Raw genomic sequence first — 22,540 nt, 5'->3', positions numbered from 1 at the left:
CCCGGGTTAGAGTCCCGGCCAGTGCATGATAAAAATTAACTTTTTTCCGATTATCCTGGGTCTATTTATATATATAAGTATTTATTATGAACTATATCCTTGAGTTAATAATACAAGTTTTTAACATACTTCGAAGTGTAATCTGTCCCACATAGATACGTAGATAAACTCCTTATTGCACCAAAAGAAAAAGAAAATAAAAAAAAAGGTTCTCCACACGTTGGTAAATAAAACGCAACGCAACATTACACTTTCTACACTTTGCATGTTAAATTAATCCTCTAACTTGCAACGTACCATAAAATTGATCATTCATTATTCTGTGGTGATTATATTGCATCCGATCCGAGCACAGAAGAACAAAACACTGAACAAGAGGTAATTCATTAATCTGATAGAATTTATAATGACTGTTCATTGCATTTAATATTCTACCTCATAAGAAATAAGACTTAATAATAAATGTATTTGTTTCCTGCAAAGTCTAAGAACAGTCCAATTATAATCACTTTTATATTCTGCGAAGGCACTTTCAATTTATCATTTCATTACGAATTTGTCATAGTTGCTGGGGTGATATGGGACCAGCTACAGATAATATATTTTTATCGTTGTCAGTTTATCATATACGAGTAAATCCTAAAAGATAAATGGTGGTGCGAGTGATTTGTCGCATTAGTAAGCACTTGTGTAAGTAATGCGCAGTATTAACTTATACATATAACTAGCTATTCCCCGGGGCTTCCCTCCCGTGGGAATTCGGGATAGAAGTGCCATATGTTATTACAGGTTGTATTATGTCCGTAAACTTAATTTTAGTAGTAGTATTATACTAATTCGTAAACTAAAAATTTGTAGGATACATGACCTACAAGAATTAGTAGCACGTTTAATATCCATCGCGACCGTGTACTTATAAATATTTTCAGAGATAATTACCTAAATAGTGTGATTGCTAACTAATGCTTATGGTGAGGAGAATTTTGTTTATAGTCAGTGCTTTTGTTTTTTTATACTAATAGACTTATGTACTCCCATGGGAATCTCAAGAAAAAATATTCACTTCTGAAAGTCTATTCTATCTCTGTCCCAAATTCCGTCATAATCGGTATAGTAGTTGTATATACATATAATACATAAAAATATTGTTTCCTTTATTATATTAGTACGAATTTAGTGAGTTTTCAATCATTTCCCCCGTCCAAAAATAAACTTTCAATTTACTTTTTTCTCTTGTCAAAATGGATCTTATGTCCAGACTTTAATCTCCAACATAAACAATGCAGGGTAAAGTAAGGAGGCTCTCACTAAGTCGACTCGAGAACTGTTGTTCCCCTGGGCGTCCCTAATTGCACTAGTTACCTTTCCCTTGTTTTGCTTAAATGGCCAGATAATTCTTTGTTTTGTTACCGTTTTTTCGTTAAAAAACTGTTTTTTAGCAACATGCTCTTCACTTTAATTTAATGGAATTATTCGTAATGCGCTGTGGTGACCGGCACCGGTACAAAAAATAATGGGACCACTCCATCTCTTTCCCATGGATGTCGTAAAAGGCGACTAAGGGATAGGCTTACAAACTCGGGACTATTTTTTAGGCGATGGGCTAGCAACCTGTCTTTATTTGAATCTTAATTCTATCATTAAGCCAAATAGCTGAGCGTGGTCTATCAGTCTTTTCAAGACTGTTGGCTCTGTCTACCCCACAAGGGATATAGACGTGACCATATGTATGTATGTATGTTATTCGTCATACATACAAACGACACACAGCCCTCAAAGCATGGCACGCTCGACGCCGATTCTATCGCGCTATTAATTATATCGCTGTCTCGCTTCGTTTTATAACGTGAAACAGGACAGCGATAGTTTTTCGCGCGAGAAAAGCTGTGGTGAAGTGAAAGAAAGCGCGTGATTCTGCTTAACTAAATTCAGACGTAATTAATTCAGTGACTTATTCAAGTTATAAGAAACATCCTAAATGCTATTTCACTTATCTAAATTAGTTACTGAATCATTAAAGATGTCTGAATTTAGTCAAAGTGTCTACTTGCCTAAGCGCCCTTCTGACGTCTGTGATTCTGATAACAGGGGAATGTTACCTTGTAATGATAGTTTCACAAAATCTTCTTTCACTGGCGTTAATTACGGTTGTGTCCTAAGCTTTCTGGATAGAAGACCCGGATGCACTAGATCACGATTCTAGATTAAAAAAATCAGGATTTTACACGAAGCAACTCCCGTCTTTGCCTCTGCAACCGTTGCAGGGGAACCTAACCCATATTGGAACATGTTCTTGCATTACATTTTTTTTATTATTCCAATCTCCTCTTGTTACATTCGTTATTGTTCTAGATTGTTTATTCCCTTAGTCGCTTCTGTCGTAACTACAAAAAAACGTAATTTGGTAGCTATTAACTATTACGTAACTTGATGTAACGGCATGATAACCTAAACGAAAAATGCTATGTTATAGGCTCTGTACATTGCAGGCCTAAGTTAATTGATGTGATATAAATAGAGGTTCGAGTTTTCAGTCACCTGGTTACGTTGTTCCAAATGTTTTGTCCAAAAATATATACAATGTATATTGACATCCAATAATGAAAAATTGGTGTACTGTATTGGTCCCATATTGAGTGTTATTATTATGAATGATGATGACAATATTGGTAGACATTTTTATTTAAAAACAAGAGAACGCACGCGGCGTCTCTCGTAATTTTTCGTTCCCGGGGGAATTTTGGAAAATCCTGTCTTGATGCTGCATCCCTAAACTACAGAAGGAATCTATATATTATAAAAAAAAATTATTTTATATATAAATATATATATATATATATATACGGGACAAATTACACTGATTGAGTTAGCCTCGAAGTAAGTTCGAAACTTGTGTTACGAGATACTAACTCAACGATACTATATTTTATAATAAATACTTATATACTTATATAGATAAACATCCAAGACCCAGGACAATCAGAAAAAGATCTTTTCTCATCATGCCTTGACCGGGATTCGAACCCGGGACCTCCGGTGTCACAGACAAGCGTACTACCGCTGAGCCACAGAGACCGCCGACGAACCTTCAAATTGAGAGAGGCTTTCATAAAATTCCCGCGGGAATTAGCGTGAATTTTTCACCCACGCGTGTGAAATCGCGGGCGTACTCTATAGTATAATATCAGTGACATAAGTTCATGACCTCAACCCAAGGTATCTACCGCTGACTGAGGTGATGAGAAGATGTCTCCAATTTACTATAAGTGGGATGCGGCCCTTGTTTCCTGTCGGTCAATGGAGAACAGAGCAAGGAAGGCCGCGCCGATGTCAAGCGGAAAAATATCTGTACTTATACTTATATGTATAAATATACAATTGTTAGATTTTATTTTATTATATGTAAAAGAAAAATACAACGTACGCACGGCTAACAGTACTGAGCGAAGAAAGGTGATTTTGTCAACTTTATTCTTACGGATAAGTAGGTAATCAATATTGTCTGTAACACCGGAGGTCTCGGGTTCGAATCCCGGCACGGGCGTGATGAGAAAAGAACTTTCTTTATAAAAGTATTTTATCTTTAAAAGTATTTATTAAAGAATACAGTATCGTTGTGTTAGTATCTCGTACGTAAGACAAGTTTCAAATCACTTCGAGGCTAACTCAATCTGTGTAATTTGTCCCGTATATATTTATTTTATATATTAATGTACTAAATAAGAAAATTAAAACTTAACGAGACTATACATAACACGCGGACACAGGCAGCTCTTCAGCCTAAGTTAATTTATCTCATCCTTAAAAACTTAATTTATTTAGGTTTCCTTATTTGCGAATGTATTAGATCAGCATTGTTGCATAGCCATTTTATTTATATTATTAAATATGTATCATTTCTATAATAAAACTTGAAATTATAAAGAATACGCGGGCGAGAGCTAGTCAAAAATAATAAAAACCTTCGTTTTCTCCAGCGGACAAGTCATTCGTTCCAAAAATACACAGAATTATCATAAAACCTAGCAAATTTAACATAAAGCTATATTTACCGCTCCGTTGGCTCACAGCAATTAACTCAAACTTAACCTCTATTACCCTTAATTACAGGCGTGTCCCTTCTTCTTTCTCTTGGCTATAGTCCAGGTTATATGCTTACCGTGCCGTGTGGTTCCTGGTACCTGTATAAATAAGAACAGAACAACTCCTTCTCTTTCTGATGAATCGTAAAAGGCTACTAAGGGATAGGTTAATAAACTTGGGGTTCTCCTTTTAGGTGATGAACTAGCAACCTGTCACTATTTGAACTTCTATTATTTACCTGAACGTGGTCGTATCAGTCTTTCTCTTTCTGCCGAACTGCTGCTGGCTCTGTCTACCCTGCAAGGGATATAGACGTGGTTATGTTTACATAAATATATACATGCTTACCTCTCTGAAGTGATTAATAAAGTAATTGACCGATGCCTGTGTTTGAAAGATATTGCCAAAACATTGATATTGAGGATCTATAAAAGACCAATATCTATAGAGAAGCCAAAAGTATGATTTTTTAGAATGTCCGTTCGTAGTTAGTATTCAAACTAACTAAATTCAGACATAGTCATCGGCTCCAGTCCGTTTTAATCGGGCATCATATACCTATAATATATGGTAGTCTCTGCATACCCCTCCGGGAAAGAGGCGTGATTTTATGTATGTATGTATGTATCATATACCTCGGACCTCTGATACCCTTAATTACAAGTCTCCCATCAGGTCATAACTTATTTCTTTTTTAATAGCACCTAGAGCGTCGCATGGCGGGGAATCGATTCGACGGAAAATTGAATTTGCGCTCAGACCTTTCAACGCTTCATATATATTTTGATCATGTCAATCTTGATTCAATCTGTGATACCCATTCTGCCATCTTTTCGTATTAACAATGATTTCGCCGTTTTTAAACATAACTTGTTCACTTATTCATCAAAAACGTGATTACATGTAGTCTGTCTCAAATGTATGTATGTATTTATCAAATAGGCCCAGATGTTTCAAACACATGCAAACGATGACCGAATTAATTTTGTAAAGCCTACGATTTACTTGTTTACTATGTCACACATGAACACATATCGACATACATACATATAATCACGTCTATATGCCTTGCGGGGTAGACAGAGCCAACAGTCTTTTCAAGACTAAAACGCGACGTTCAGCTGTTCTTATTTAAATAGTGACAGGTTGTCGATCCATCGCCTAAAATGAGAATCTCAATTATATTAGCCATTCCCTTAGTCGCCATTTACGACATCCGTATGAAAGATATAAAGTAGTCCTATTCTAAAATGCGAGGAACCATATAGACACATAAAACTTATATCGCAAAGCGGTCAAAGTGAGCGGGTCACTTTCCCCAGTAGCGGTCTTCAAGATGGCGTTACATCAACACAATTGCTTTAATGCCCTGTATCGGTTGCAAGGGGCAGGGGACGGCCACATACTCATATTTAATATGTGACACCGGAGGTCCCGGGTTCGAATCTCGGCCAGGGCTTGATGAGAAACGAACTTTCTCTGATTGGCCTGGGTCTTGGATGTTTATCTTTATAAGTATTTACGAGTATTATAAAAAATTGTACCGTTGAGTTAGTATCTTGTAACACAAGTCGCGAACTTACTTCGAGGCTTACTCAATCTGTGTAATTTGTCCCGTATATATTTATTTAACAAGAATGAATGATAGTTCAGACAATGAAATGAATGATATTCTATTAATTCCTTCTCTCTCCATCTCCATTGTAAAAGTCACTCTAGAAAAGAGACCCGCTAATTTTGACCGCTTTATGTTATAAGTTTTATGTGTCCATGTTCCTGGTACTTTAAAAAAGGACCACTCCATATCTTTCGTACGCGTCGTAAAAGGCGATTAAGGGTAAGCCTAATAAACTTGGGATTCTTCTTGTTGGCGATGGGCTAGCAATCTATTACTATTCGAATCTCAATTATATCATTAAGCCATATAGTTGAATGCGGCTATTCAGTCTTTTCAAAACTATTGACTCTGTCTCGCTTCCCTGCAAGGAATATAGACGTGATTATATGTTTGTATGTTCCTTTTAACTTGAAATTATAACCAAAGTCTACATTTTATGTTGATATTGACTAACCTCTGTCCGCGTCTTCTACCGCGTAGAAAGTACGCTGTGTGCTTTTCCGTACTCCAATAAGTCAAAATTTAATTAAGTTTGGTTCAACAGTTCAAATGTGAAGTGGTAACAATCAAACATACCTTTGCATCTATAACAGGTTTATTAGTAAGGATTTATTTGTAAATATAATTGTGTTTTTAGCTAAACAAGTGCATACTATTTATGTTACTCGTAAATAAAGCATTGCTATAATACGTGCTTAAAATCACGTCTTTTTTCATGAAGGGTTAAGCGCAGACTACATGTTTCCACTTGACACGATCCTTGCATATTTCTTTCGCTTCATCCACATTCATACTATATATTTGTTATTTTTCCAAGATGTAAATATTTTATACCTTGTCAGATATGTATATCTTATCCTTCATTTTCAAGTACATTTGTGTATATCTACATTTTTGTCACGTACGATATTACTCGTTCAATAAACTTTCACACAACCCATTGAGTTTCTGTTGTAGTATCTTCTATGGTTTATTTTCTAGAGATATCGTCACTTACTGTAAAGAGGAAGTGTTTGAATGTTTGTATGTAGGAAGAAATCTATGGAATCACTCAAGAGAAAAAATGATGCAACAAAACAAAGAATGATTCTCTTGCCCTAGTATTATCTCTATATTTCTTTTCTGTTTTCGAATTTAAAACTGCCGAATTTTGGATTTACAAACGAAATTAAAAAAAATCTATGACACAACAGGCCGGACATACATACAAATTCTTTTACGTAAATTAGTTTATACGACTTACTGTTTTTTTTTTTATATTTATTTTCTTTTAAGAAAATTTTTTCCTCAAACTTATCATATCAGTGTGCGAGAGATACTGACAATGTGACGATCGATGTTGGTCGTGTATATTTAGTGCCGAACAGTTTTTTGGAAGTTACACACTGCCTTTACACAATAAACAACAAATTTTCGATTTGGGGAAAAATCGGTCAATATCTTGTCAGGCAGGAGATCCAGAATATAATCGAATCTTTGGTTATGTTTCTGCATATTTTAATAGTTTTAGTGTAATTTTTAAACTTCATTTTATATTATCTTTTTATTTATTTTCGATTGGCAAGAAATTGCTCTGATATATAATTGTGTTTGATTCTGTTGTATTATGACTATCTAGTTAATAACTTAATTCTTCTGTCGAATCAAAAACTTTATAGCTTTTTACTTTGGAACTAACACCCTTGATTCAAGTAGTGCTCTCCATAAATTTCAATTATCAATCCAACAATCACTACAGGTAACTAACAAAGACTTTAACTTCTTTTGATCTTAAATTCACATAAATAAATAATAAAAAATCAACGCACATACGTATTATTTTATCTGGTCTCAAAATGTATCACAGTTTATATCAACTTGTTGACTTATCTCCCGAACCGTGTGTCACGCATACTGGACAACGTACGTTGTACAATCGATTGCAGACGTGGAATATTTAACGTGTGTTTTGGAGACGAGCTTCAAGGATTGCAGTTTGTTTTGCTCTGTGTCCATTACTCCATGGTATGCGGTTTATTTTGCTCTGTGTCAGTGTTCTAAGAAATCGTACAAACGTTCGGAATCTTTACTTTCGTCAGTATCACATCACATAAACTCAACTCACTAGCTCCTAAGTTGGAGTATTATATGTTATAGGATATTAAGTCAGGAATACATACAGTCTTGTCTATGTCCCTTGCAGGGTTGACAGAGCCTACAGTTTTGAAAAGACTGAAATTTCAGGGAAAATGGCAAGTGATGAGTTATAGTCTCTGCCTACCCCTTCGGGAAGAGGCGTAATTTTATGTATTTCTTTTTAATTCTTATAACTGAAATGTTTACGAGGTCCAAATGGTTAACTTAAACATCAACTTTGATGTCTAATGACGTAAAATTTGTACTAATGAATGCCAAATGAGGGTATAAGCGGGGCCCATCATATCATCTTTCAGGGGCGCAAATGACTGTCATTTTGTAGAAATTGCTTTTCATGTCGCAGATGGTATGAATGTAATTTCGCTGGCTATCGTGTTATAGAGTGCTCAGTTTATTAAGTTGTACTACTACTGTGTACGTAAGTGATGGATAGAAGGAGTAATGCCGTGTGGTTCCCGGCACCAATATTTAAAAGATAAGGGCCACTCCATCGCTTTCCTGTGAATTTCGTAAAAGGCGACTAAGGGATAAGCTTATAAAATTGGGATTCTTATTTAAGGCGATGGGCTAGCAACCTGTCACTATTTGAATCTCAATTCTATCATAAAGCCAAACAGCTGAACGTGGCCCATCAGTCTTTTCAACACTGTTGGCTTGTCTACCCCGCTAGGGTGAGACGTGACTATATGAATGAGTTTAATGTCTAACTCTTGAATTTTAAAAAGTAAATATTTAATCAGCGAATTACAGCAGTAGTTAATTATTTGTTGAATCTCTTTGATGTGGTTTTCATTTATTACAACAATATTGAACTTGGCATCAAATACCACTTTCAGTAACTGAATAATTTAGCTGCTAATGGTAATAGTATAAATTATTCTATCTCATTAATGAAGTCTGTATTTAAGTTAATTTCAATTATTATAATGATAACAATTTTTAAACTATACTAATAATGAAACTATCTATTTAAATTGAAGTAAAATTCCTAAACTATAAACTAAAAAAGTATCATTTATGATTAGACCGCTTGTTAGTGTTCCCATTACGCAGGAATTATTATAGTGTTGTGCTAAAAAAGAGCTTGAAATTCGGATCTTTAAACAAATTTTAATATTAAAAATCGCCTTTTCTAAGGGTATTTTCTCTGTACAATTGCCTTTCTATACAATCTTATATGAGTTTACAATTCGACGTAAACTAAATCTAAAATACTAAGATAACTAAAGCAGTATCATTATCCTCTTAAAATATTTTTACTTATTTCGCCTAACTTATTTAACGTTAGTTAGCCACCGTTCCGAGTTTATCCAGTTAGTTTGGCTTAGGGGAAATCCACTTACGAAGGTTCTTTACGTAATAGGGCATATTTATTTAAAGGTCTTACTTTGTTATCTAACTTGTGAGTAACTTCTTGTGTCCAACCTTTTCCCGTTTCATTAGAACGTAATAAAAGATGATATGTGGCGGATTATAAGATTTATTTAACATTGTTTTATTTTTGCGTTATGTGTTTTCTAAGTCAATATTTTAGTTAGAAATGTTAGGAATATAAAAATATCTAATATAAAATCGCTTGAATTAATTTCTTGTTCATGAATGATGCAAGCTTACAGGTTGCAATTGATAAGAACTTATTTCTTTCCCAAACTAAGAAATTATTATAATTTTGAAGGCATTCATTAATCGCAACCTTTCTTTCGTCTTCAGGTAAACAGCCGATATAAATCAAGAAATGTGGAACATCCAAACACAAAGTCACTATAAACCCACCGAGACCTGCAACTGAACCTGCCATGACATCCGAGGAATCCATTGATGTGGTCACCAAAAAGAACGGATCCAAAAAGACAGATGACTGCGCCAACTTCGCGCATGAAGTACAGAAAAACGGCAAAAGAGAAATAACAGCTGATGAACAAAAACAACGGAGGTCACACGATCTCATGCGGTTAATGTACGAAATACCCGAAGATATAAAAAATCCAGAATTCAATGAAAACAACAATATGTTAAAAGAAAACCCACCGATCACTATCGTCGAGATCACAGAACAAAATGGTTGTGAAACTGATTTAGAAAGTGCCAGGCCGTGTGATAATGACGCTTATGTTAAAGTTATAGAAGGGTCTAGTCCTGAAAATTTAGGTAATAAGGTTGTACTTGACGTTTTAGCTACTAATGAACTGATAATGCAATGTTCCGATGAATTCAAAGAGTTTATAGACAGAACATCGCCTGATGATGTGAGTGAAGAGGATTTGGTGGAATTGAAGAAACTTTTGGAGAATAAGCCTAAGATTTTGGAGAAATATGTTCGGGATTGTGCTAGTAGGGAAGAGTTACAAAGGCTACATAGTTTAACATCCGGACCATTGTCTCCGAAGCCTCGGCATGAGGCGAGAAGTACATCTATGACGTCAGACCTAATCCAACTTTGGCTAGCATCGTCTCCCATTAAGGTAAGTAATAATTAGTTTAAGGTCGTGTTTATATTTGCCGTTGGCAATAGGAATACGTGGCTCGTAGATTAATGTGCTGATGATTTTGATACAAATTAAAGCTATGATCTAATTTTGCATGCCTTTATCAGGATTCCATGGGAATAAGCTTAAGTAATAACTTTAAAAATATAAAATTAAAATAAGATTTTTTTTAATGATAAATTTTTATGTTTTTATTTGTAATATATACATACTTATATGTTTATAAATATAGCCAATTACACTTTTGTTAAAGATTCTTTATGTAAAGGTCAACGTTAGAATATCCTCGAAATTATTACACCTAGTCAAAAACTCTATCCATATATTTTATTGACCCACATATTTTGGTTAATTACATTTTCCGTGCCGAAAACCTCCTTCACTGCCCATTTAGACCTCCAGGCATTTCAAATCAGTCAGTCGATCAATCAATTTCCTCTTTTATACATCTCCTTCAGATGTTTTCGTCATTGTATTTACAAAGTTAATATTTACCCGTTATCTTATCGTATAGAGTAACGTTATACTGTTTGTTATCTCGTCACTCTTTATCCGAGATCTATCACAGGATTGATGGAATTAATCAAGTAAATATCATACAAAAGCGCGCGCGTTTTCATTTGATATATGTACATGTATAACATATGTAACTCTTACAAGGCAAATCAAATAGTCATTATAATTGAAACCCCGTTTAACTGGTAGGCCTTCAGAGAGACCTCCGCAGAGACCTTCAGAGAGACCTCCAGAGAGCCCTCCGGAGAGACATCCAGAGATACCTCAAGAAAGACCTCCAGAGATATCACCAGAAAGGTCTCCAGAAATACCTCCACAGATACCTCCAGAGAGAACTCTGGAGCGACATCCCGAGATACCTTCAGAGAGACCTCCAGAGAGGCCTCTTTAGAGACCTCCAGTGGGACTACCAGAGGTACCTCCAGAGATACCTCCAGAGACACCTCTAGGGGCTCAAAAGCCCGCGGACTTCGGGTATTTTATATCCAAAGAAATCGTCAAAACCGATCCAGCGGTTCAGCTGCAAAACAGACAAACGATCACATTTTTTTATATTAGTGTATGGATATATAGATAATGTTTATGTTTTCCATATCGCCCCCATTTTTCCCGTCACTCTTCGGCTATACGTCCATGGAACAAATCCTTTGTCAATTTAGTTGATACGGACAAAAACCGCCTACGATGTGCTATAGATCTTTTGTGATAGGTAATATCGATACCAAACGTATCTTGTTACACATATTTTTACACAACTGAATATTGAAATATTGACAGGTTGCTATTTCATCGCCTTAAAAAGAAATCCATGTTTCCTTTCCTTTGATAAACTCCATGTTGTTCCCAAGTTCATAAAATTACCTTTATTCTGAAAAATTGTACTTAACCATTCATTCATTCGTTAATATAATCACGTCTATACCCCTTGCGGCGTAGACAGAGACAGCAGTCTTGAAAACCGTTTAATGGTTTTATGTGAATTTCAGATTAACGCAGGTGGAGTAGCGTGTAAAAGCTAGTGAAAAATCGTTGAATTTTACAAATTCCGTTTTAGTCGAACATTTACAAAATCAGTTTATCGATAGTAAACTCCCGCCGTATCATTCAATTTTCCACTTGATCGTAGATAAGTTAAAAGCTTTATAGAGTACCTGGTGGCTGAAGCATGACAATGTGATGGCCTAGGATGACGTAGAATATACATTATTTACTATACATACATACATATTTTCACGCATAGCCCTTGCAGGGTAGACAGAGCCAACTGTCTTGAATACACTGAGCGGCTACATTCAACTGTATGGATTCAGCTCTTTTTTTGCCAGAACGTAGAACGTCAATTATATGTCCCTATACAAAAAAAAATATAATTTACAAGCACAACGTTATTTTATAGAAATTACAATACGTCCAAGTAACAAAATTTGGTACGAGATAAAGGATTTAAGAATGTTTTAGAACGTGCTCATATTTAATTAGTCCAAAATTACATTAAACTAGTAAAAATGGTTGCAAAATTACAATTTACTCCTGAAAAAGATCATTTATATTTTGTGTTTACATCAATATAATAATAATCATTCATCAAGTTTATATTCTATTGTCACGAATCAGCTGAGTCATACACTTTATATTTTTTATTGAATATTTTTCAAAGTATTTGAATAGATCCGACTGAAGTCAGGTGTTTGACTTTCAGTTCAAGATGTCGGTCTTTGTCCTACGTTCTTATGTAAAAGCTGTCTTAGAAGTTATATCAGCCCTTCTAAAATAAAGCTGTGTTCATGCTGCAAAATATTTTCTTATTATGTAATACTCTTTTATCAGAACTAGTTAACAGATATCGGTAAGTTTTGTGATCTATAAAGATGATGATGTTATGTGCCGTATGGTTCCCGGTACAAATTAAAAAAAAATAATACGATCACTCCATCTCTTTCCCATGGATGTCGTAAAGGGCGACTAAGGGATATGCTTATAAACATAGGATTCTTCATTTAAGCAATGGGCTAGCAACCTGTCACACAATTCTATCATTAAGCCAAACAGCTGAACGTGGCCATTCATTCTGTTTTTCAAGACTGTTGGCTTTGTCTACCTAGAGACTTAGACGTGACTATATGTATGTATGTATGATCTCATAGAAATTTCAACATCAATTCCCCATTCAGTTGGAAATGTAGTTGGTGATTTCTCCAGGATCAAAGCTCGGGGAGAAAACATTTTCTAATGCAGGTAAGGAACTTTATTACGGAACCTCAAATCTCTACAGCCAACGGTTTGGCTACCATGTATTGTGTCAGTCAGTCGGTCGAGTGCAATAAAATAAAGATTATATACATTCAGATATGAAAATACAAAAAAAAACAATGAATAAGCAAGTAAATAGGTACCTACCTTCTTCCTAATGATTTACACCGCTTCAGTGTACCTCAAACAACCGTGTAGTTAATTTATCAAATGAATATCATTCAAGTTTCCTTATTACCGAACTTTGAAACATTTCTTAACAGTTGCACCGCTACTTTATACTTCCACCATTGTTTTCAAAATAATCAAACTTCAACCAACTTTCCTTTTAGCCCTCGGAATAATTGGCTAAGTGAATTTTTTTGAGCTATCATCTTTATTTTTTTTTTATTTCGAGATAATACTCATGAAGAACTGTTATATTTATACCGTTAATAAATAATTAATTTGACACTCATAATTTGAGTCGCCGTGCGCGTTACGTCATATTCTGGGCAGATTTTTGTACCTGCGTTTTCCTACAAACTACATATTAATTAATAGTACTAAAAAAATGACGTCATGCTACAAAAACTCAAAAAGTTTTTACAAACATACTTACATATAGGCACGTCTATATCCTTTGCGGGGTAGACAGAGCCAATAATCTTGAAAAGACTACGCCAAGATAGGCCACGTTCAGATTTACAAAGATTTTTTTTATGAATGAATCTTCTAATCACTGTAAAAACTGTAAAATGAAATGGTCGAAATAAAAAAATACTTGTTCAGAATTCAGGGTCTACGCAGGCAGGTATTCACGTTATTTTACATTTAGTCGTGTTCAAATACAGATTCACTTTCGAATAAAAAATACGTAAGTAAAAAAAAATTAACTTAGCCAATTGCACGGATTCACAAAATCCTTATTTTGTAGGCAGCAGGGTGGAAAATGATGATGGTGGAAAATCTTTATTTTGTTTGGTAAACGGTACAATTGCGATTTCCTGAAAACCATTCCTGAGTTCCATTAATGGATAAGAAGCTATTATGAATTCAGTCGTTACAATCTTGATACGTTTTTTCAGATTGTAGATATCTCCGGGTTGATCTATCTTTAGCTGTATACCTATAATTTCCGTTTATATATATTTATTTGGCGGACCGCGAAATACTACTATAGATAATGCAACCGAAAACCCGCAGAAGAAAGTCTTTACTTTTCACTTGTAATTATGAATTCCCACAGGTAATAGTAATGTGTTTAGTAGGTAATAGTGTGGTCCCTGGCATCAATAGAAAAAAGAATAGAACCACTCCATCTCTTTCCCCGTGGATGTCGTAAAAGGCGACTAAGGGATAGGCTTATAAACTTGGGATTCTTCTTTTAGGCGACAGGTTAGCAACACGTCACTATTTGAATCTCAATTCTATCATTAAGCCAAATAGCTGAACGTGGCCCCACTCAGTCTTTTCAAAACTGTTGGCTCTGTCTACCAAGTAAGGGATATAGACGTGACCATATGTATGTATGTATGTATGTAGGTAATAGTCGGGTCGGGTTGCGTCGTGTCGCATCGCGTCGTAAGGGCGTTTAAAATACTTCGTACAAAGCAGAGTCCCCAATACCGAGTGTCCATTAGTGAGGGATAAAATTGCGATTTACATTTTCGGATGGCTTTTATACCCGATCCAATTTAGACGAGCCGTTCAAGGTGGACCTTTTTGCTTAGTCATACACGACCCTTGTTCCAGCTTATTTGTATGTAAACATTATTATATTTTTAATGCTTTACATTATTTCTGTAAAGCTTGTTTACACTTCGTTACTCTCTTTTCGTAAGTGGACGTTAAATTACGACCCTGAGTTTGAATCCAAATAGCTCCAGATTTCAACAGTCTTCAGACTGACTTTTACAATCATAATGAGATTCAAATAGTGACAGGATATAGTGACAAAATGCTAGCCTTCGCCTAAAAGAATAATACAAACATACATATGGTCACGTCTATATCCCTTGCGGGGTAGACAGAGCCAACAGTCTTGAAAAGACTGAATGGCCACGTTCAGCTATTTGGCTTAAAAGAATAATCCAAAGTTTATTAGCCGTTCTCATGATTGAATTTTACAATCTGTATAGAAAGAATAGCAGCTGGTTCACACTATGTTTTATCATAGCTACCAGATAGCGTGGAAGCTAAGAATACATACATACATAAAATCACGCCTCTTTCCCGGAGGGGTAGGCTGAGACTACCTCTTTCCACTTGCCACGATCTCTGCATACTTCCTTCGCTTCATCCACATTCATCTCTCTTCATGCAAGCTTGACGTTTTCGGGTACTCTTGACCTGACCCTTTGCCAGGACGTCCTTAATTTGATAAGAAAAACCTAACCTAAGGATATATAACCTTTACAGCTCAAAATTGCTTGCCCTTCTACAACTCCCAGTACTCTAACAAAGCCAACTTTTGCAGTACAAGTTGTTCGTATTATTGTGGTTTCAACTGTTAGATTTCCCTTGGGAACCCGACTGAGCCAGGATATTAGTTTGAAACGTAGAATGGAGTCGAAATAGTTGATTGTTCTGTTTTAAACCTTGACTTTATGATTCAACTATTCAGTGCTGTGGTCACTTTGAGTTCTGCTTCGTAGCAATATTGCAATTTTTAGCTAGGGTTGTCAACTGTTGGCCAGAAACCTGGGAAGGCTCCGCGTTTTTCTAAGGATCTTCGACGAATTTTGTAAACTTTCTCATTTCGATATCGCTTTTGGTACGGTTTGATCCGGTGAGCCCACAGAAATCTTAATATAGGACTAATATTGTTCCGATTCTGTGGGTGCGTCAATTACTAAGCACTGAAAAACAGTGAAACCAACCCTCGTAGATAAACTATCGCTGTTTCGCCTTTTATTATGAAGTGAAACGGGACAGCGATAGATTTTCGCGCGATAAAAACGGTGTCGTACGTTTCATACTATGACTTACCTTTTAACGTAACGTCTCAGATTGGAATACATAGAGTGGCTAATTAACTAATTATCTCTGGCTCGTTAACCTAATTTTAACATAACCTAACCTGCTGCATCTCTCTTTTCCCAATAAAACAGATTAGATTTCCCAATTTAACAGATAGATTCAAATCCCAGCGGGATTTTGACGCTTTGGGTTAAGTAATTGGCTTGGAAACCTCTGTTTCCTTATGCGCAGACACAATACAGATTAACATACATACATACATCAGACTAACCACGTACTATTAAGGTGAAGTTTGGTGGTCACCGGTGCTATATGCAGAGTAACCTCTGCTCCCGAATTTACCAGATTAATATGTCGTATAATTTATACTTCACAGGGTTTACTAAGTCAATAGTCTCAAGTTCTGAGACATAGATAGTAATGGGAGGCTAGGGCATAGCCTTAAAGAGTGCTATAAGTTAGTCAGCCTGACCCTCGGATAGTTGAAGTATGTATGTATATATTACTGTTTAACTAGTTTCTGGTAATAAATATAGGTTAGTAGGTGTTTCATAAGAACAATCTGTGTTATTTTTCCCGTATTGTTTCATTTTTAAAAAGTGTTTTCTCTCGTTTGACTTACGAAGATTTAACTCATAAAAGTTCGCATTCCTTTAAGTTTAACCTAGGATCGTTGCGACAGATATGTAAATATATAGTTACTATGATTAGCAAGACCACTTTATATGCAAAAGAAGCCAACTTTCTTGCAATCTTTCGCAAAAATGCGATTTACATCTGCTCACTTACGAGGCAATGCAAAACGGATCTTACTGGTATGAAATACGGTTCAAATTTGTTGACGCGTAGAGAAAAAAAGCTTGCAAAAGATATTTGAAGGTTTTGGCTATCCGCCATTTAGAGTAAAGGGCGTAGGCAAATAATACTAACAGGTTTGCTTTTTGATCTAGTTTTTCTTTCTTTCTTTGTGTACAGTCGGGGTTTACAAATAAATTTGACCTATCCCTATTCGTTTAAACCAAGGCTGCGAGTTAGCCTGGTTTGTTATTATAACATCTTGTGGTTTTCTCAAAATCAATATAAATAGGTACATAATAAAAGAGTTGGAAAATTAAATCTCTACAACCTAACTTATATTATAAAAGGGAAAGTAAGTTTATTTGTATGTTTTTGTATCTTCTCGCGATATTTACCGAACCAATCTTCTTGAAATTTTGCGTTTATATAATAAGAGCCTGGAGAAAGACTTGGGGCACTTTCTTATGTAGGCGTGGAGCTGAATTCGCGCGGGCAAAGTTGCGGGTAAAATCTAGTTATTGATTTATCATATCCAAATCATAATCATTTATTCCTTGATTAAAGGCTCTGTCTAATTATGATCAATTCCTCAATATGTCAATGTCAAATAAGAATAATAATAAATTTGTCAAATTATAATTGAAAAGATGTAAGAAAGAAAGAAAGTATTCCTATACTAGTAGAGCTTTCGTAGCACTTGCTACAATGCTCTATGCAAAGCTACTGCTACAATGCTCTATGCAAAGCTACGATATCAAGAATTGATTTTTAATCTTGGATTCTTGAATGATTTCTGTTAATAAACAGTCTTGAAAATAATGATAAGCCACGATCAGATGTTTGTCTCACTGAAAAAATATTATCATAAAATTTGCCTTTGCCTTTACTTTCGAGATTGTTGCCTCTAGCTACCCCGTTAGGGATAAAAACGTGATTATATGTACGTAAATAGGCTACTTTTTTTCTGAAAATTCCCACTTGTGCACTATCAGAGATACAGCTATGGAAAAATAAAAAAAAATATACAGCGATAAATAAATAAAGTCAGATTTTATTTATTTTCACCCTCCAACTTCTTAGAAACAGAAGAAAGAGTAATATTTTTTCCAATCCCGTCCCTTTGTAGTATCAGTATTTTCCTTGACTCTTTACGCTGAACAAAGCTAGTTATTTTTGTAAATACTCGGCCTCTTTCTACTGGTAATTGCGTCTTTTGAAAATACAAAGATATTTTTTCCTATTTGAAGATGAAATAAGATTTCCCTTTCGTTATCAATAGGTTTGTCAATTGTGTTTGTATTCACGATTTTAGTTCAAAAGAGTTGATTGTAATGAGTTCCCTTTGGAAGAAATTTTGAATTTATTTACTTTTGTATTCATTATAAGATTAGATCTGTCTATATATAAGGTTTCTTCAGTTAGGTTTTATTCACAATTAGCTATAACCCGTAGCATCACCCGCGTAAATTTTGCGCCATCCGTCAAAACCATCTAACAAAAAAAAACAACGAGTTTAGTACCTATAAAATTATACAGGTTTTTCGTAAATCCCATGGTAACTATAGCATTTACTGGGATAAAAGGCACCCTATGTCCTTCTCCTATCAGTCTTTTTAAGACTGTTGGCTCTGTCTACCCCGCAAGGGATACATACATACATACATACATAAAATCACGCCTCTTTCCCGGAGGGGTAGGCAGAGACTACCTCTTTCCACTTGCCACGATCTCTGCATACTTCTTTCGCTTCGTCCACATTCATAACTCTCTTCATACAAGCTCGGCGGTTTCGGGTACTTTTGACCTGACCCTTTACCAGGACATCCTTAATTTGATCAAGATACGTTCGTCTAGGTCTTCCCACTCCGACCTTTCCCTCCACACTCTCCTTGTATATCTGCTTAGTCAACCTGCTTTCATTCATCCTCTCCACATGACCGAACCATCTTAACATACCCTTTTCTATTCCTGTAACTACATCTTCTTTCACATCACAACATTCCCTTATCACGCTGCTCCTTATCCTGTCACTCCATTTCACACCCATCATACTCCTTAACGCTCTCATTTCCACTGCATTTATTCTGCTTTCATGCTTCTTTTGCCATACCCAACTTTCACTCCCATACATTAATGTCGGGACCAACACGCCCCTGTGCACAGCCAGTCGAGCCTTTTTGGATAGTTTCTGACTGCTCATAAAGGCATGCAAAGCTCCATTCACCATGTTCCCCGCGTTCACTCTCCTTTCAATATCACTATCATACTTGCCATCTGATGTAAACTTTGATCCTAGATATACAAACTCTTTCACTTGCTCCACTTTTTCTCCTCCAATCAAAATATTACATGCTGTCATTTCTTTCTCCATTTCAAAAACCAGTGTTTTAGTTTTACTTACGTTCACTTTCATTCCTTTCTCTTTTAAAGCTTCATGCATACAGTTTACCATCTGCTGTAACTCCTCCGCTGATGACGCCAGTATAACCTGATCGTCGGCATAGAGCAGACATTTGACGAGTAACTCAACCCGCAAGGGATATAGACGTGATTATATGTATGTTAGGCCGCAATAAGGACTAACGCCGCATAATAAAATGCAAAGCATATTTCAATTACAAAAAGGGTTTCATAAAATATAAAGCGACATTCATATTTCGATTAAAAATTCAATAACCAACCGCCTTTACACCCCGCGAGCTCGACCCCCGGCGCGAGGCAATATCTTAGCAAATTGCTTACATATTGCTATTTTACAAACAATATTGGCTTTAGATCGAAAAGGCTTCGAGGGTCTGTTAACCGTTAAAGATATATAAAAGGTTTTCGATTTACTTACACAATTTTTGAGAGAGTATTTGTTTAAGACTAGCTTTTTATGTTATTTTTCAATCGCCTGTTTAGTTTCCTTCCACTCAAAGGTTGACTGGAAGAGATTGCACACACACACACACATGGTCACGTCTATATCCCTTGCGGGGTAGACAGAGCCGAGAGTAAAGAGATTGCATTAGCGATAAGTCCGCCTTTGTATCATCTCTATCTGTTTTGTATGTTTTACTCTTATGGTGTAATAAAGAGTTTTATCTATCTATCTACTTTACTCTCTGAACTGGCCTTTGAGTCTTGTGTCTATCGGCTCTATCTACTCCGTAAAGGACAAAGACGTGATATGTGCGTGTGTACACTCACGAGAGAATTTTGAAGTGTCTGTGGGTCTACGACTTAAAAAAGCGTACCCTTATTGTAATTATAAACAGTCGCGTGAATGTGCTAAGTTCCTTATATTATATTGTACTAACCTCAGTTAGCAAACTATTTTATTTATAAAAATCTTTTTTTAAGACTTTGGCTACAACAGGTAGGTATTCTTGATGCAAAAAGCATTCTCAACCTATATACATACATAACTCAGAAAAGACCCATTGGTAGGATTTGAACCTGTGAACCACGCGTTTTAATTCGGGTACACCTCCGTCGTCATACACATTAGAGCGAATTTCAGCAAAATCCGAGCAAAGTTTGTGCGTTGATAGATGTCAGTCACCTTTGCCCTTTGAAGATTGAAGCGATATATCTGGATTTGCCCAAGTAAATATAAAATAAAAATAGATGCTTAATAGAAAAAGCTCGCGGCTCCATCTGCGTGGAAAGAAAAATCCCGCTAATTAATTTTTCTACGCAAAATCCTTTCTTCATGCCCTTAGACCACATATGGTCCTTGTTGTCTAGGGGCATGAATACAAGCTAAATTTCAAATTGTTTGAGCTATGCATTATTTGGCAGTCAATCAGTCAGTCAGGCGGGTAAAATATTGAACTTAGCTGGGTTCTACATCCAGGAATATCCATCACTCCTATTTTCACCAAAAATATTTTTTTCACATGAGATAGTTGTCAAATTACGATAATTTTGACGCTGCCCTATTAGCACTATTAGTACTACTACCTACTTTTTTTTTTAGGTTTATAAGTACTTTAAGTATTATTTTATCTTTATTTATTTGACGAAATATTCGTATTGAAATAATCAGTTGTACACTCATTCAAGTTTTATTAATGTAGACAATGTGCATTCGTCCACGATTTAGATTTAAGAGATCTAGATCTGTATATTGACGTCCGGTGAAAATGCTGCAGTGTAGTTTGTTCCGCCACTTTACTACACATGCGCTTTGGAAGTAGTAGTAGTTATAATTAGATTTAAGTGATGTGACGTCAATAAGTAGTACCTTGTATCCAATTTTGAAAATAAATCTATTCTATTCTATGTTTTGAGTTCATTTAAAACAGTTAACAAAAAGCACCGAGCACAATTCGGTCAACCAGGTACTTACCTTTAAATGTAGCAAAATAAACTTGGCTATGTTCTTACTCAATAGTTGCTATTTTGTGTTGCTACATTTCTGCCGGGTTTCCCTCATTCAACTTGTTCCTTTCATTGTATCTTTTTGTTTCGCTGGAACAAATCCGCCTTGGATACTCGACTTTGTCTGAAAATGTGATGGATGATTCTAGAAATGTTTTTAGCTTTTACTACAGGTTCTCACCGACTGTTGAATGATGTGGTATTCCTTACTTTCTTGCTTACGGATAGAAATATAAAAAACTTTAGTAATATTTTGTTCCTTTATGTTGGGATTCTTCTCGTAGGCGATCAACTAGTCACTACTTGAATCTCAATTTCGTCATAAAGTCATACAGCTGAACGTGACCTTTCAGTCTTTTCAAGAATGTTTGCTCTGTCTACCGCGCAAAGGATATAGACGTGGATATATATATGGACTAAAGGCCGCCCGCGACTTCGTCCGCATGGAAACCCTATCAATCCCGCGGGAACTCTGGGATAAAAAGTAGCCTATGTGTTATTCTGGGTCTTCAGCTACCTACATACCAAATTTCATGGTAATCGGTTCAGTAGTTTTTGCGTGAAAGAGTAACAAACATCCATACATCCATACAAACTTTCGCCTTTATAATAGTAGTAGGATAGTAGGATGAATCGAAGGCCTGATTTTTATTTATTTTTTTTTTGTTTTTCACTGGTCTTTTCTGTCTCTTGTCTTTTCAAGACTGTTGGCTCTGTCTACCCCGGAAGTTTATTAGCCTTTCCCTTTGATTGACTTTTTCTATCCGCATGGGAAAACAGCTGGCATAATAAATAATAAATGTGACGTCAATAAGTGATACTTTGTATCCAATTTTGAAAAAAATACACTATGAAAGAAAAGAGTTAAGTTATTAATTGTTTTCAAATATCTATTTCTATTGGCTTACATTATTACGAATTTCAGATGTTCAGTATAGATAAGGTATCATTTACGTACCCAGTTTAAACTTGTTTATAGCAGAGTTTTGGCGATGGTAACACACTTACAAACATAAATTGTTGAAAGCACTCTATTTGCATCTATTCGCCAGCCAAGTTGTAACTAAGTTAAACTCTCCGATCTATTCCCATATTGAATATATTGCAAATGGAAACCTATTTATACATATTTTCTAATAGAGATGTTACAATAAATGTATACGGTTCAATCTTATTGTAAGTAAACTATGTTATTTTCATCATTGAGTTTGTGTCGAACTATTTAAAAATATATTTAATCATACTATGAGTGAAACAACAAACAGTAACAAGAAACTGTTTCTGTCTATTTATCCGCATCAAACTGCTGGATCAAATTAAATGA

The 22,540-nt window shown here is 35.5% G+C and overlaps 2 protein-coding genes across 6 annotated transcripts in view; one reads left to right on the top strand and one right to left on the bottom strand.

Moving 5' to 3' along the window:
• The window catches only part of LOC106130651 (uncharacterized), a 67,441-nt gene extending 67,153 nt beyond the window's left edge, over positions 1–288 (bottom strand). Inside the window, exon 1 of the mRNA XM_013329548.2 lies at positions 130–288. The gene's annotated coding sequence lies outside the window, so the exon portion shown is untranslated. The remainder of the gene's footprint in view (positions 1–129) is intronic.
• LOC106130743 (cGMP-specific 3',5'-cyclic phosphodiesterase) overlaps positions 1–22,540 on the top strand; it is a 61,418-nt gene that overhangs the window by 11,971 nt on the left and 26,907 nt on the right. For 2 of the 5 annotated variants that reach the window (XM_013329657.2, XM_013329658.2), the window contains exon 2: positions 9,548–10,299. In XM_013329657.2, the coding sequence (XP_013185111.2) occupies positions 9,634–10,299 (666 nt within the window). In that variant the 5' untranslated portion in view covers positions 9,548–9,633. Of the gene's footprint in view, positions 1–671; positions 691–7,035; positions 7,440–7,686; positions 7,706–9,547; positions 10,300–22,540 lie in introns of those variants that run through there. The other 3 variants (XM_060951103.1, XM_060951101.1, XM_060951102.1) reach the window with 3 other exon arrangements.

This window comes from Amyelois transitella, chromosome 23 (assembly GCF_032362555.1).
Source record: "Amyelois transitella isolate CPQ chromosome 23, ilAmyTran1.1, whole genome shotgun sequence".
Classification (NCBI taxonomy): domain Eukaryota; kingdom Metazoa; phylum Arthropoda; class Insecta; order Lepidoptera; family Pyralidae; genus Amyelois; species Amyelois transitella.
The sequence above is the reverse complement of the archived record's forward strand: the minus strand, read 5'-3'. Positions and strand labels throughout refer to the sequence as shown.